Source organism: Mixophyes fleayi, chromosome 11, assembly GCF_038048845.1.
Source record: "Mixophyes fleayi isolate aMixFle1 chromosome 11, aMixFle1.hap1, whole genome shotgun sequence".
Taxonomy (NCBI): domain Eukaryota; kingdom Metazoa; phylum Chordata; class Amphibia; order Anura; family Limnodynastidae; genus Mixophyes; species Mixophyes fleayi.
In genome coordinates, this window is record NC_134412.1 from 12,399,795 (window position 1) to 12,413,498 (window position 13,704).

Genomic DNA, 13,704 nt, shown 5'->3' on the forward strand with positions numbered 1-13,704 from the left:
ACAGTCCACATACCCAACACACAACGGGAATATATAATCACTGACACATTCTCATGCACATCCTCCAATGTGGTGTACATGATACAGTGTACAAGGTGCCCGGAGGGTGCTCATTGGAGAGACCAAGCAGAAACTGCAATCCAGGATGAATTTACACAGACACACAATAAAGAAGACTCTGGACACCCCCGTGGGTAAACACTTCTCTTGAGAGGACACAGTATGACAGATTTAAAAGTCCTAATCTTGAAAGGTCTTTTTAAAAATGACAGGGAGAGAAAAATATGGGAATTCAAGTTGATAAGAACATTCCATTCATTGACTAAAGGACTAACACCTGGATTTATGACCCACTACATGGACACACTTCACACTCCACAGCAGAGTGCAGACCTCTGAACTCATAGGACATTTACTCTTCCATCCATAACGAAAACCTTGTTTTTATTACTTTAGCTTATCTTGGTGATGTATTCCCCCCCCCTTGTTCAAATTTTCGATGTAAAAGCTCTGAAATTATGTGCCTTTTTCTCAGTCATTTAGTTGAAACCTTGACTGATGAAGGGACCTCTGTGTTATGAAAGTTAGCAAATATAATATTTTTTTTTGGTTAGCCAATAAAGGTATCACTCCTATAATACTTTTGTCTTTTTTGACACGAAAGTATTTAACATCACATACATTACTATAATTTAAAATATAACAGGCTTTCCTTATATATGCACTGTTCTCTAATGTTTTTTTAATGGTTTTTTTTTACTTTTTGGTATTTTATAGTATATAATAAATAATGTTGTAATTTTAATTGGTGACTGTGGGAACATTTTTGTATGTATAATGTTTCATGAACTAATGGCCTGCGTTTTACTTGCAAATTGGGCTGCAAATTGAGCTCAAATCTACATGAGCCCCGCTATGTTCAAAGACCGTAGAAAAGTAAAGTGAAGAAGTGCAAAAATAAGAGAATAAATATAAACTTGAAGATACATATTTATTAATGGAAAGTGCAAAATCAAAATATCTTTCAGTGGGATTAAACACACATATTCATGTTCAATATATATTTTCTAAACATTTTATTGCTGAAAAATCATAACAAAGACACTATCATGACTGATAAAGTACACCAGCGAATTTACTAAGAAAACAATATATTAGCATTTAAAAACATCATCATTATTCATATTATTACATTTACATATTGATGCAGAAAGGTTCAGTTTGCAAAAGCATGTTTGCTCATAAACTCTATTGAATGTTTTTTTTTCTTATTGTTGGTTTTTTCTATTATTTTTAATGGTACATATTATACATACACACATATATATATATATATATATATATATATATATATATATATAATGGAATTATGAAAAAATCTTCAATGCAGTGAACAGAACTTAATCGTAATATTATTATTATTATTATTATTATTATTATTATTATTATCATTTATTTGTTAGGCGCCACAAGGTATCCGCAGCGCCGCACACAGTACTAACAGTAGACTATACAGGGTGAAACCATACAGAACAATGAACAAAAAGTACTAATACTTCAGAAACTCCGGCCAGTCATATGCAGTAAAGACGGAATGGAATAACAGGTATGGAGACAGGAGGGGAGGGGGCCCTGCTCATACGAGCTTACATCCTAAGGGAGGGTAAACAGACCAGGCACAAGAGGAGCCAGTTGAGGCAAGAGGAGAGAAGGGAGGACGAGCTAAAGGGAGGAGATGGGGGTTAAGTAGATGGTTGGTAGGCTTTGAGGAAGAGGTGAGTTTTGAGTGCACGTTTGAAGGAGCACAGAGTAGGAGAGAGACGGATGGAACGAGGGAGGTCGTTCCAGAGAAGGGGGGCTGCACGGGAAAAGTCTTGGATTCTGGAGTGGGAAGAGGTGACAAGAGTGGAGGAGAGGCGGCGGTCGTTGGCCGAGCGCAGGGAGCGGGCAGGAGTGTGAATGGACAGGAGGTTAGAGATATAAGGGGCAGTAGAGTTGGAGAGAGCCTGGTGGTGAGGAGTTTGAAAAGGATTCTGTAGGGGAAGGGGAGCCAGTGTAAGGCAAGGCAGAGAGGGGAGGCAGAGGAGGAGCGGCGTGAGAGGAAGATGAGTCTTGCAGCCGCATTGAGTATAGAGCGGAGGGGGGAGAGACGGGAGTGGGGGAGGCCAGTGAGACGATATTAGACGAAATATTAGACAAAATAGCATTGATTAAAAAGTTAATATCAGTGTCACATATCATTATTCATATTATATATTTTCTCTACATTTCCATAATCGATAAAAGTTCTAATGATATTTCTCATTTACTTGAAACAATACAATATGCGCCATATATTTTACATTTCATATCATTACAGTGCAGACATTGATTTAAAGTTGGAAGCAAACTAAATTTTCTGGCGCTATGTAAATAAATGTTGATGATGATGATACAGCTGCTGGGTGCTACTCTTGGGGGGGGACAAAATAAATGGACAACCTTATTTACATTTTAAGGGGGTTGGATGGGGGCACAACCCAGCCCAACTCTAAAAATGGGGCATAGGAATAGAGTTGGCTCATATGAGTTTGCAGCATAAAAATGCATGCAGTATTTTCCCAGCATGCAAAAAAAAGTTTGCATCTTCAGTGCAAGATGGATAGATTGGCTCCAAATACTGCACTCAGGCAAAATTGATACCTAGCTCTAAATCAGCAACATCATGTGTAATTTGCACTACCTCGCAGCACATAAAAAGCTAATGCTCACAGTTATAAAATTTACACTCACTTAAAAAAGTTTTCTTTGAATGGGCAGCACGGTGGCTCAGTGGTTAGCACCTCACAGCACTAGGGTCATGAGTTCGATTCCTGACCATGGCTTTATCTGTGTGGAATTTGTTTGTTCTCCCTTTGTTTGCGTGGGTTTCCTCCAGGTTCTCCAGTTTCCTCCCACACTCCAAAAACATACTGATAGGTTAATTGGCTGCTATTCAATTGCCGTTAATCTCTCTCAGTCTGTGTGTGTGTATGTTAGGGGATTTAGATTGTAAACTGCAATGGGGCAGGGACTGATGTGAACGAGTTCTCTGGACAGTGCTGCGGAATTAGTGGCGCTATATAAATAAATAAATGATGATGATGATGATGATGAGGCTCTGATGCTGTGTTGTCAGATTATGGTAAGCCCGGTAAGAGCAGCAGGAACGTGTCTTGATGACAACCCTCCTGTGGAATAAAATAAATTCAGCATGGGCGATGTACCCCCTTATCTACCAAGTTCCCGCAGGGAACAGAACAAGCATGGAGGTATGCTGTAGCGGAATATGAGTAAACTCATGTGGGTGGGTGCTGGGGATCCAGCACCGGCCTGCTCTGATGCTAGAATACACCCTGATGACCGTACTGCAAGTTATTCTTTTGAAAGAAGAAACATCCTAGGTTTTCCTTTGCTCTTTTCTTTTATAATATTACGTAGAAGCCAACTGCCTGGACATAACCATAATGAATGTCAGTATGGGACATGATGTGCCAAATACAAACATCCAGAAGGACATGCTATAATCTATACCAAGAAATTAACAACATGGGCCTAATCATTAAGGAATGTAAGTCCGTTTATGTACCATATCTTACATAAAATCGTTCTGCGTGTGCACGAAATTACACTTAAACCACTGAACGCAACTGCATGCAGCTCATGTCCACACGCAAATGGTACTTGCGACTGCCTACGTTTTGATGGGCGGAACAGGGGTGTGAAAGGGGAGGACTAACGTAACCAAGGTACGTGGTTTTTAGCCATATTACTTGCACTAGTTACAAGACAGGAGTAAGTGCCCAATGATAGTGATGTCTGATGCGTATACATGCCAGAACATGTGTTTGAAAATAAGAGCAACTATAAAAATACATTTATGTACAGTAGGCATTAATAACATCTTGATATATATATATTCCATGTGAAAAAAACAATAAAAAATATTTTTAAAATGTATTTTTATTATGATTATAGTTTTAAGCTGTGTTAAGGTAGTTGATATTTTTTTTTCATTCGTTCTGATGTGACTTTATATTGTACATATGCACGGTGCGTATGCGGCACTCTGTTCAACCAGTCTGTCAAGAAATATATAGACAGAGCATAGATAGATCTGTATTTAAATGGAAACGTTTCCTTAGATCCACTTGTGCTTGAAAACTGGCGGATGAGCGTGTAAATTGCATGCGATTTTGTAAAACACAAGTTGAGTTTAGATTCCGCTTTTCAATGAATCAGGCCCCATATGTGCATATTATTTTTTTTTAAAGAAGTCATTTAACATTTCAGTGTGCTCTCTCAAACATATTTACAAGAGAGAAGACTCCAAATTTACAGATGGAGACGTGGTGGGTGCATTGTCCAAACAGTTAAGGTCGGAACGCTCATTAAAAGCATTTTCCAACATGGCTGGAATGGACTTTACAAAACTTTTCTTGAAATCATGGCAAAAGAAAACATAGAGCAAGGGGTTGATGCAACTGTTGAAGTAAGCCAAGCAGACAGAAAGCTCTGTTATGAACATATCAGCTGTCCAGTATATATCGATAGTTATTAAAGGCCAAGTATTATATGGAAACCAGCAGATGAAGAAGCATACTATGACGGCAGTGATAACGCGAACAGGTTTCTGAGACCTATTTAAATGTCTAATTGCTCTTATCTTAAAGAAAATTAGGCCATAGCATAATAGGATAATGGTGAAGGGGAATGCAAACATGCAGATATTTCTTGTGAGGAACATTGCGAATCTCTTCTTTCTCTCAATATCAAATTTATCAAAATGAAACACATATTTAGGATAACACTCAGTGACAAAATCAAACCCATGGTTAAACACTAGATGAGGGATACTAGTAATAAGACACAGCAGCCAAGTTAGTAAAGCAATGATGGAGGCTAACTTGGGTGTCCTGTGGATTTTGGTCCAAACTGGGCAAAAAATGGAAACACATCGGTCGATGCTGATGACGGTCATGAAATAGACGCTGCTTAACATGTTTATAAAGAGAATTGTTATACCAGCCTTACAGAGAAAGTGATCATACGGAATGTGCCTATACAAAGCCCACTCTGAAATACGTAAAGGAAGAGAAATACAAGAAACAAGGTCAGCAATAGCCAAGTTAAGGAACCACACGGCGCTGACTGTCTTCATCTTGAAGCCGGCAATCCAGATGACTAAACTGTTCCCCGTTATCCCCAAAATTAAAGTGACGCTGTACCAGATGATAGACATTGTTATTATAGTATTTCTTATATTGTTTTCTAGATAATAAACTACACCAGTGGAAAAGTTGTTCATGAGCCAGTCATCTCCAATAAAATTCCTACAAAAAAATTAAATCATTTAGTCATTATTGTATGAAAATCATAAATAAAACAAAATAAAATGTGTTAATCCTATTGTTTGCATTATAAATTTGATAACTAAGGTTGAGTAAGCATGATTTGTAGAAAGTAAATGAATAAGTAAATAACAATTAACGGTGCCCCGTTTTTTCTGTAGTGACAGATGAGATACTGCTTCTGATTGGCTGCCCTTCTATTAAGTAGACAGGCTTACTAGACATTCACACTGGGAGCTTTTTGGGAACAATCCAGTTCATTTATGCATTTTTTTTGGAATACGTAAGATCAGGTAAAGAAGATGATTAGTTGGTTTTCTTACCCTGCACTGCAGAAAAAAAAACAGGCTCCATGAATTATTATTTACATATAGGGCACCATACATTAATCTTTCCTTGCACCCACCTAACACAAGGTTCTTAGCATTGATCCAGGCATTTATAGGCGTGGAGGCGCTAATAAGCACAGGTTTGCACCCCCTCCCTTCCCTCAGGTGACTGGGTCCAATGCTAAGTGGCATTGGCTGTTACTGAATAGGAGGAAGGGTCTTTTGTTTCCCTTATTAATGGTTTCACCTAACCCTATGTGGTTTGGGGTAATCTGCATACATTTTAAGGGTTTTGAAACTACCGCATACCACCAAACATCGCCAAAGATTTGAGTTTACAACCTTAAAATCTCTGGATAGCAAATCTGGTGGCTGTGAGGCTAAAAATACCGGTGATATGTGGCGATTTGGTGCTGGTGAATGCTGGACAGTAGGTGCAGACCGAAGGTGTAGTCGGGGAGATAGCCGAGGCTTCAGAACTAAATTGAGCACCCATACACACCAGGAAAGTCAGAGCAGGGTTCATAAGTAGTCAATCAGAGAGAAAAGCAGGTCCATAAGATTAACTGACATAATCTGGTAGTTTTTCAATGCCAGATATATGTACTCCCAGTGTGCAGGGAACTGGCTGCAGACAGGAAATAGGAGGAAAGTTAAGCTAAGGATGCTCCTGTCAAATTTGTAAGGTGCGAGCTATGTAAAAGAAGAGCTGCAATAAATCCCATTTGCTCCAAGGGCCTGAATCATTAAGGAAAGTAAAGCATAAAGAAGAGTAAATGTTCTCTGGGACAAAACATGTTGCAATGCAAGGGGTGCAAATTAGTGTATTACTTTGCACATAAGTTAAATACTGGCTGCTTTTTCATCTAGCACATGAATACTTGATAGCTTTATTTTCGCACTGAAATTTAAAGTTGATCTAGGACATGCCCGGCCCCAAATATAAATCTGTCCTCACATTTTAAATTTACCTCCCCCTCCAAAGCAACATGGTTTTGCTCAGGTGCACAGTTACTCCTTTTTTATGCTTTGCGCTCCTTAAATTTTCAGGACCCATGTGTTTCTGTCTATGGTCCATGCCCGCCTCAATCACTCACACCGTTATTACTGGTCCCACCTATCCATGTGACAGTATGTGGGGCCATGCTTTGCAATTTCTGTATGTAATGACAACCGGGTTGCTTGGATGAGTACAATAATTGTTTTGTAGAAATATGAAACACAATCTGCACAAGATAACTAGATATGAAACAAATGCATAAACATACGCGTCAGCATAATCCATTGTCATGTTATATAAGGTCCTATTTTCCAAAGGAGGAGTAATTGTCCCATTATCCCAAGAAGGAGTCCTCATGATTGCTTTTCAACTGTAAACATAATCAGAACATGTATAATAAACATAGTAATAATACAAGGAACAGTGCAAATACTATAGAGAGACTTTCAACAAATAATGTAAGCATTTCACAATATGAAGTCACCCTATGACAGATTAATATAAAGTCTTCTGAGATTCTTTTAGTAGATTTACTACATACAAGATACATAGTATTTCCAGGCAAAATCTAATTTTTTAACCTGATCTCTCCTTACAACATCTAATAGTTTGTGGACCCCACCGTTGACTGCAATGGATAACAGCCTGGGGAATTATGGTCACAGTGGCTATAGCAATTGTCTTTATATGGTGTGACTGGATCACTTATAAATAACTTATGGTATAAATTTATTTAAAGGAAATAGCGCTGCGCGCTTATTTATATAATTGCAAATGCACTAATTTTTTATATTGTGTATATGTTGGTAAGGAAATCTTTACTTCTGAGACCAGGAAAGAAACTCTGCTAGAGGAAATGCACTCATGTCTGAGGTATATGTTTAATTTCTGATAAGCATTTATTTGAGGCAATCTGTGTGTAGTTTCTAGAGGATGTCCTCATTAAAGCTAATTAAGTCTATTCAATGTGAGTGACCAACACTTGAACACACCACAGGAGGTCATTACTGTGAGTTCCTGAGTGGCTTTTGTTAAGGGTGTTAGAACCTGTCTGAATATTGTAAATATCACGTGATGTAGGATATCACAGAAGTGTACTTTTCTTAAGTATACATTGCATTTAAAATCTAAGAACATCATGAGATCTGACGAAGTCTGAGGAAATCAGTTTAATATAGAAGTTAAATTGTGTTAGATGCAGGATTAGAGTACATCCTGATGTTACATCCTGTGGGGAGCATTCTCTGATCGGGGGCTGGCTTACCCCTGCCAAGACTAATCTCTAAAACTGTATAAAAAGAGAGCCTTTGTACACTGAAATTTATCATTTTGATGTTCCATTTGACCTGACCACTGATACCTTTAATCAGTGGAACTGTCCTTGTCAGGACACTTGAGCTAAATAAGCATCACTCTGCTTCAAGATCCTACTTGACAACTTCTTCAATATTGCTGTATTTCTGTGACCTACAGCTTAGACCATAAATCGAATCCGTCCTTCCGCTGTTCTGAAGTCTGGACACAGCTCCTATTACCACCGCTCTGCCCACTACCCAGCAGCTCTGGCCAGGGTGATAGGCCAGGGGGGATCTATCCACAGCACCCTGATCCATAGTAAGCAGTCAGGGGTACCAGCCCAGGCGAACCAGCACGGGAGTACACTAGCAGCGATAGTTACCCAGAAGGAACTTGGTTCTGGATGCCACAAAGGAGTCCAGTGGGGGCAGCAGGCTCCTCCTACTGCGACAGGAGGGGTGTATTCGGAATAACGAAAGGGGTGGTGGCAAAGTCTTCAGTGTGGTAGTGAAAGGATGGACGTCCAGAGTAAGCAGTAGCTTGTACAACTGTTCACTATGGACTTTTGCAAAAATTTGGAATAGAGCTCTTTCTATTTATAATATTTTAGTCCTTGTTTTGTCATTTATTACGTATAAGCCAACTGCATAAAACTTTGCCCCCTTCAAATAGTTTTGATACAATTTGTCAGATGGTGTTTATGCTATTTTACATGATAGAGTTTCCAGACTGCAATAACTATTGATCTTCAATAAACTTTGCTTCCAAAAATTCATCCAATAAATACAGGGATAGTTCCTCCCAATACCTGACATGTAGCTCTTTCTTACTAAACACAAAATAGACTGTACATATGTTAAACTAATAACTTCCTGTCAGATAAAATGTTAAATAATATAGCAAATTAGTCTAGGGGATATATTTACTAGACTGCAAGATTCAAAAAGTGGAGATGTTGCCTATAGCAACCAATCAGTCATATTGTAGAATGTTCTAAAGAAATGATAGCTAGAATCTGATTGGTTGCTATAGGCAACATCTTCACTTTTTTTAAACCCGCAGTTTAGGAAATATACTCCCAGGAGTGTTACTATACTTTTCTATTTTTTTTTTTTACTAAAGTCAACATAAATTGGACTTTATTTTGTTTGGTGGAAGTTATGACTCACAATGGCAGATTAACCGTCGGAATACTCTACCTACTTCGATTCCCCTACTGATATCAAAATATAGGAAACAAAACAACCGTTATATTGCCTAATTTTATTTCCCATTTTCCAAATGCCTACCATACTATGGCCTCTATTTTTCAATAAGAGCTGCGATAACAATGATTTTCTATTGCCGCTTATTATCTCAGTGATAGAAAATCAGTTATTGCCACAATTTACTATTGTAGTGATACTGGCTGGCAGCAGTAAGGGTATTCTTACGTCAGTTAGACCTGGGCGCCTCTGCACTTGTGTGTCCCAAATGTTTACCGGTTCACATATGCACAGTAGAAATGGAACTCTTAACTTGGGCTTCCAGTTGCACTTTCATACAAAGTTCAAAATACAAAATAAAATGTTTACATTAAAAAAAGATAACATCCATGCTATACTTTTTATTCTAAAAAAAAATATTTTTTTAAAATAAATAAATAAAGCATTTCTCTATGGGTTACTCCTGCTATCGCCATCCTGGTATGTGGTCGAAAGCAATATAACTCCATTAGTCTGCACAGAAATGTCATTTCCAGTCTTTTCCAGGAACAGAATAGATTTACTTTACCTCATGGGAAATCTAGGTTTAAAGTTTGACTTCTTAAAACTAGAGATGAAATTGTGTACAATATAAAACTGAAGATCACACAGAAAAGTTGAACTTTCAGTATAAATATTGTTATGGAAAGAGTGATATGGAGACAATAATACAGATGTAGTCAGTATTAAATTGAGGCTCGACATGCCAAGAGTTTAACGCACCATATCATTCGTGAGTTATAATATTGGTGCGTGCAAAAATAGTCTTTCATTTCATGCATGTAAAAAAAATTGAATTTGTGTCCCTTGTATCATAACATGGTTTGTCCATGTATAGATTTCCACCCTAATTCTACATGAAGCCCTCTATTTATTGTGATCTACCTACACAGAGCATTGTAAATGCTTCTTACCTCTCTGTTCCCGTGTGATCGTCTTAATTTTCAGAACATTCATCTCTCCGGCCAGCATGACAATATTAAGAGTATTTTTTAACATTTATAATTGGATGGTACAGGAAAGAGATTTTGTTCTAAGATCTTGCAACTGCTTCACATATGATAATTACAGCTTATCACGCAGCTATTGTTGTTATTGAAGATTAGTACCATATCTAGCCAGATAATAGATTGTGAATCTACTTTCTGTCCTACTCACTCATATCAGTGAAAGATAGAAAGCCAATAATAACTTGTAACTAGGCACTGTACATATAGGGACATGTCCTTGATTTCAGCTAATTCTATTCATTTGAATCATTTTTCCAAACCTTAATTTTGCATACATTGTGCTTCATTTATGAAGAACAGAATGAACGAGATACTTAAACCCCAATCCACATTTTATCCCAGGTATATAAAAGGCCACTTGACAGAAACATTTGGAAACTTACAGACACTAAACCATACACTTAAACCAATCTCTCTAAGCCAGAAAGGCTAGTACTATTAAAATTGAAAATCCAGGACGATCATGATATCAAACCTGTAGATAAAGGTGAGGGGGCATCGTAATATTGGACAAAAAAGATTACACCAAAGAAGCGTACAATATATTATCAAATACATTAACATTAACGTATAAGCAATTAAATAACAATCCCACACACACAAGAATTCTATTAAAAACACTTCTAAAAAAGATACATACCTTGGTATTCTTAATCTCTAAGAATACAGCTACAACTACAACCAAGCCCAATAATTCCGGTTATATATTATTTACCAAAAATACACAACAATGTTAAACACCCACCAGGTAGATCTATCATATTGGGAATAGGTTCAAGTACCTCTAACCTCTCCCATTAAATGGATAACTTCCTATAACCATATTTGAAAATTCAGAGATCTTATGTACAAGACACAAGACACATTAACACACAACAATTCTTAAAGAACATACTGTGTAATAATAACTATTGGCTAATATCTTGTGATGTTACACCACTGTATACTGTGATTAAATACGATTTAGGGATTAACAGCATCAGACACTTTTTAGAAAATGATGGTAACCTGAAACAAGAACAGGTTGGTTTTATACTAACAAACATCAACTTCATTTTATCTCACAATTATTTTTGGTTTAACAACAACTGTGAATGTGGCCAGTGCTGTATGTAGGTTGTATGTATGTTGTAGGGGATACTAAGCCCATTACTCAATACCAATCAACACAAAATGGTAAGACATATATAATTAAAGACTTTACAATCTGCCACACAGACAACATTGTCTATCTAATTCAATGTCCATGTAAGAAGCAATATATTGGGTGTACGATAAGGAAAGTCAAAGCTAGAAACAGTGAACATTCAAGAAATTTTAAGATAGGGTTTTAAAACCACAACCTCTCCCATCAATTTAAGGAAACACATAACTGAAATACAAGAGTTTTGACATTCTTTGGTATTAAATAAGTGAAAAACAACTGGCGAGGAGGAGATCTACCAAAGAAAATAAACAAAGAGGAAGCCAGGATTATATATACATTGAAAACATTAGAACTATGGAGACTTAATATGGATTTTGAACTACAATCTCTATTATGAACTCACTAGTTGGTACACCCCCATTATTATAGACATATACCATTTCAAATAGCTCTAGAAAAATTTAGATGAATCCTCCCCCAACCTGGGGAGGTTTCGGAAAGGCAAGATCTATATAATATATCCATGGTTAAGTCAACAATAGGAACACAACACTAAAGTCATATCACTCCGGATATGCCTAACTACGTCCGTTCTTGGAAGCTTAGTGAAGTGGAGTACGGCAAGTAACAGGATAGAAGACAACCTGAGAACACCTGGTACTGTAGAAGATGTTACCCAGTTTCAGAATTTGGATGCAGGTACTGTTTTTTACCTATAAATCTGTTAACTCCCAACTAAAATAAGTTCCTTTTTTGTTTTTTTATCCCCAGTATACTAATTACTAAATTATATCGTTAGGAACACATTTATAACCAGAGGCATTTATAATATCATGTATCTTTAACTACATAACTACCACTAATGCTAACCCTTAATTGTTTTCAGTCTTCAATTTTAAAATCTGTCTTGACACACTAACCCATATTCTTTCTATTTATAATGGTATTTGTATAATTAACACAATTGTTACAATAACCATACACTGATCAGCTACTAACTGAATGAAACATTGTTGTCAGGCTATTTATGAGGCATATACATTATTTTAAGTAAGGCTCAATATATTAATTTATTTTTTATTACTGACTGTTAACCATATTGAACTGTCCAATTCATTGTTATGATTTTACTGTATAGCGGGGGACACTGGACCCACCAAATAACACAACAGTGTCACTCAGATACTGTTAATTACATAATTACATACTCTTTATTCCATTTGACACCATATGATTTTTCAATTTCCCTTTAGCTTCATCCCTATTCATTTTTTCATTATTTTTAAATCCACACTATGTATCACTATAACTATCAAATAATGATGCCATTAAGCTATTCTTAAATTAAGTTATTGTTAGTTTCACTCTGACTGTGCTGACCTTAGATTATGCTGCTATGTTATCCAGATATTACCTCTTGCATATTGTGTTTTACTTCATTTTATTTAATTTTGGTCACTTAATAAGTATGTACTGCTTAATGCTAGACTTATCCCATAATGCTATGAAGTATGCACTACTTAATGTTAGAATGATCAAATAATACTATCAAAATGTAGTAGTGTCAACTTCATCGTTTCTGTGATATTTTTGATTATTACACATTCTTAGAAGGATCAACACTGCAAATATTGACTCTTTGCATAAACTTAATGTAATTGTCAATTAAAGCCTTTGACACTTATGAAATGTTTGTAATTTTACTTTAGTATACCATAGCAGCATCTGACAAAAAGGTCTAAAAACACTGAAGCAGCAAAGTTTGTGAAAACCAGTACTTGTGTCATTCTCAAAACTTTGGGTATAACTGTCGTTTAATGTATATCATGACAACCAGTAAAACAAATAAACTCATATTAAGAAGTAAAATGTTATAAAGATGTTAACAAGTAAATCCTCACAATTATAGACTTAAACTGGGTACACACTACAGAAATTTCAACCAACTTTTTATGCCGAGTGATTTAACATGCGATCGATGGTCCGATCGCTCGGTCCATGGACTGCATACACACTAGCCTTGTTTAGGACGATAAAGGAAAGAGCGAACGTTCCTTTAGCGACTTTTTACAGCCATGTTGTCGTGAGCAATGACTGTAATTTCATACTCACTGTTGTGGATCGGTCGGAAGTTTATACACACTACACAGCGGAAAACGAGATTGGAACGAAAATATTAAACGGTACGACCAACCAAATGAGGCGACAATCGTCCATTTGGGGAGACTTTCGACCATCGTGTCACTGCACACACTGACCTGACTTTTGAACGAGTGGTTGTATGTCGGCTGTTTGAGCCGATTATTGGA

The 13,704-nt window shown here is 36.9% G+C and overlaps 1 protein-coding gene across 1 annotated transcript; it reads right to left on the minus strand.

Moving 5' to 3' along the window:
* Positions 1 to 1,409: 1,409 nt before the first annotated feature.
* Positions 1,410 to 10,201, minus strand: LOC142107722 (formyl peptide receptor 2-like). The gene is made up of 3 exons (XM_075191310.1): positions 10,153 to 10,201; positions 6,967 to 7,068; positions 1,410 to 5,351 (listed from the first exon to the last, which is right to left on the minus strand). Exons 2-3 carry the CDS (start codon positions 7,053 to 7,055, stop codon positions 4,331 to 4,333), a joined length of 1,110 nt encoding a protein of 369 aa, XP_075047411.1. The 5' UTR covers positions 7,056 to 7,068; positions 10,153 to 10,201; the 3' UTR covers positions 1,410 to 4,330.
* Positions 10,202 to 13,704: the final 3,503 nt, after the last annotated feature.